This window comes from Octopus bimaculoides, chromosome 15 (assembly GCF_001194135.2).
Source record: "Octopus bimaculoides isolate UCB-OBI-ISO-001 chromosome 15, ASM119413v2, whole genome shotgun sequence".
NCBI lineage: Eukaryota > Metazoa > Mollusca > Cephalopoda > Octopoda > Octopodidae > Octopus > Octopus bimaculoides.
Genome location: NC_068995.1, coordinates 55,776,204 through 55,779,351, shown reverse-complemented (window position 1 = coordinate 55,779,351; position 3,148 = coordinate 55,776,204). Strand labels below are relative to the sequence as shown.

At 38.1% G+C, this 3,148-nt stretch overlaps 1 protein-coding gene across 2 annotated transcripts in view; it reads right to left on the bottom strand.

Annotated features, from left to right (window-relative positions):
• LOC106881478 (5-methylcytosine rRNA methyltransferase NSUN4) overlaps positions 1-3,119 on the bottom strand; it is a 6,498-nt gene extending 3,379 nt beyond the window's left edge. Inside the window, exon 1 of one of the 2 annotated variants that reach the window (XM_014931877.2) lies at positions 2,946-3,119. In XM_014931877.2, coding sequence (XP_014787363.1) covers positions 2,946-2,948 — 3 coding nt within the window. In that variant the 5' untranslated portion in view covers positions 2,949-3,119. Of the gene's footprint in view, positions 1-1,166; positions 1,363-2,945 lie in introns of those variants that run through there. The other variant, XM_014931876.2, reaches the window with a different exon arrangement.
• Between the last annotated feature and the right edge of the window lie 29 nt (positions 3,120-3,148).

The window sequence follows — 3,148 nt, the reverse complement described above, 5'->3', positions numbered from 1 at the left end:
TATATATAGATATATATAGATAGATAGATAGACACAGAATTTTGGGCCTGTCAGAAGCCTACAAGCTCCTACGGCCAGAGCAAAGCTCGATTTCCATGATGCATAAAGCTACAAAAAGTACAACACTCCTCCACCCCGTCTCAGATACCCATTTTCATCCGTGGGGATTGAAGCAACGTGAAATGAAATATTTTGTTGCAAAAACACAACGCAGTGCCTGGTGTGAACCACCACCGCACGAACCTGAGACCAACACAATGCGCTTTCACTGCTCGCATACACACAATATCCCAACAGTAATTTTAGAGGGAGTGGTAAGTCGATCACATCGACACCAGTGCTTGACTGGTACTTACAATATCACACTAATAAAAAAATGTAAATGTGACATTGTATGTTTTTAATGGCTATAATGACTACTACGATGCAACCGTTTAATCGTAACACAAATTGATAATCAAACCCCTTGCCAAAGAATAGGGAGCTTCTTCAGAAACGTACCTCTCCGATATCGTTAGGGTTTAATGTAAGGGTGGCACTACTGAAATACAGAGGTCCCGATGCATCTACGTAACGATATGGAGGGGAGGTAAGGGACATCTTATAATCCTCACTAATTTACAAACAAGGACCTTAAATTCTAGCGGGCACCAGATTGGTTTGCTGGTAACTTTGCACGGACTAATTACACACTAATAAACTTATTTCGTTCATACGAATGTGCAAGTGGGTGCTGGAAAGTTCCTGCTTTTAAGGGTATCAAGGAAGGCCTGGTTTTGAGGCCCGATATTCGGTGTTCTTTTAAGGGCTTCGAAAGACTGAAGGGCAGCGGCAGTAAGTGTGTGAATCTAAGAGGGGAATATGTTGAATAAACTCATAATTAACTGATCATCCTGTATTTTCTTTTACCCAAATCCAAGGACTTTTCAGCACCCCCCGTACAAGTACCTGTATTTCAATTATCTAAGTAAATTTAATATTTGTTTAATTTATAGTGTTACCATCCCCAGTTCGAAAAACAATCAGGAATTCGGAATGGCTTTGGAATAATAAGTTCCGGATAATCAATGTTGTACTTATAGTTAAAAATTAATAAAGTTTCATCAAATTTTGTAAACAAACGGTCAGCTAATTAAATACACACAAATACAGAAATGAATAAATACCCATTTCTTTTTATATCTAAATCGTCTCGGTTGAATCAATAAGTCTGTATATCGAGTCAGTGTTGTTTGGTGACACCGAAATATCGTTAACAACGAATTGGTGAACATATTCCTTTAGTTTCTTCTTCGCATGCCGTCAAGGACATGCGGTCGGAAGAGCGGAAGTTTGGCTGACACCGCAGTAACTGTTCAGCCGCCCTCTGTGATTGGTTAATAATTTATCGCTAACCTCCTCGTCTCCGCTAAAAGTACATGTCTCTTTCATGAAATATACAACAGCAGCAGACGGCGACAATCAATTTCGCCAAGGGAAACGAAATTGACGCAAAATAGTTTACAGATCTTGTTAAATTTTTTCCCCAACTACTTCAAATTGTCTCCAGACTATTTTCTAAGAATGTGATTTTCATCCTCAGCATGCTAAACTACAGTTTTTGAAAACAATTTGGTAAATATTTGAAAAACTTCAAGTACTTGGAAGAAAAAATTTAACAATATTTCTCGCCCCACCTTTTTTTTTTTTCTTTTCTTTTCTGGAGCAAAGATGGTGATCGGCAATTCAACTTTACTCAACGTCTTGCAAAAATTAAAAACTTCTGGTTACAATGAATTTCAAGTTATTGTTTTATTAAAGTTATGTTTATAGAAAATAAAAAGAAAAATTAATATCTATTTCCTTTCTGGTTAGTTGGCTGTCAGTATGGAAACCTGTCACATGCGTGTGTCTTTTTGTTTGTCCCACCATCACTTGCCAATCGGTATTGGTTTGTTTACGTTCTCATAACTCCGCTATTTGACAACAAAGTCTGATAGAATAGAAATAAGAGTGCCAGACTTAAAAAATATCTACTGGCTTTAATTTTTTTTTCACTAAACTTTCCAAGATAGTGCCCCTGCATGGTCACAGTGTAATGATTGAAACAAATAAAAGGTAAAGTCCGAGTGGTTGGCGGTCCCCTCCCCATTCCCTCACCCCTAAAAAGCATACAAATGAAGCGGGTTTAGAGTAATTCAGTCCTAAATTTGAACCAAGTTGTCTGTGCATTAACTTAGAGTAAATCTGATTCCATTAGGCAGGACAGGCCGACCAAGGTCACCTAAGCACACAAAATTCATCTTTAAGCTGAGACTCTGGAGCAGGGGTTCTCAACTATTTTTTATCTATGGACCCCTTTCATTACTATTTTATTCTGGTGGACCCCCGCCATAGCCATTCGATGTCTAAAAACTAGTTTTATAGATAATTCTTTCAAAGTTCTTAATTTGTTTATCACACATTAACTTCTATAGGTTGAACTATGTAAAATCTTAGAGAAAGAAAACCTATTGTTTCTTGCAATACACACATCTAAAGCAAATTTTTTTCAGAGCCTTTAAAATAGTATTGTGAATCCTCAATTTACTATATTGTGTGGACCCAACAAAAATCTTATATGAACCCCAGTTGAGAACCATTGGTCAAGAACAAAAAGATAGGAAAAACAGACAACTCTCCCAAGTCTTGATAAACTGTCTTGAAGTTGATACCAACAGGAAAGGGAAGTTATATTGGAAAACTTTGAACATTTGCAACAAGCTTGCCTTTCAAGTGAGTTGGAAGTGAACCAAACCAAACCAAACCAAACATCAAGGCTTATACAACTGGTTTAAGACTGCATTAAAAGTTCCACGAAGACATTAAAACATGGGGAAAGAAGAATCACCATTCAGTGAAGGAACACAATTGTTGAAGGGTTGACAAAGAATGCTGGTAATGATCTCTTTGCAGAAAGTACTTACCATTCCGTTATGATTCCGGACAAAACCAAAAACTACAAGAGTAAGACCTGAGAGAGAACAGGCCAGAGTTGAGGTCCCCAATGCCCTATGCTCCACAAGAGTAAGACCTGAGAGAGAACAGGCCAGAGTTGAGGTCCCCAATGCCCTATGCTCCACAAGAGTAAGACCTGAGAGAGAACAGGCCAGAGTTGAGGTCCCCAATG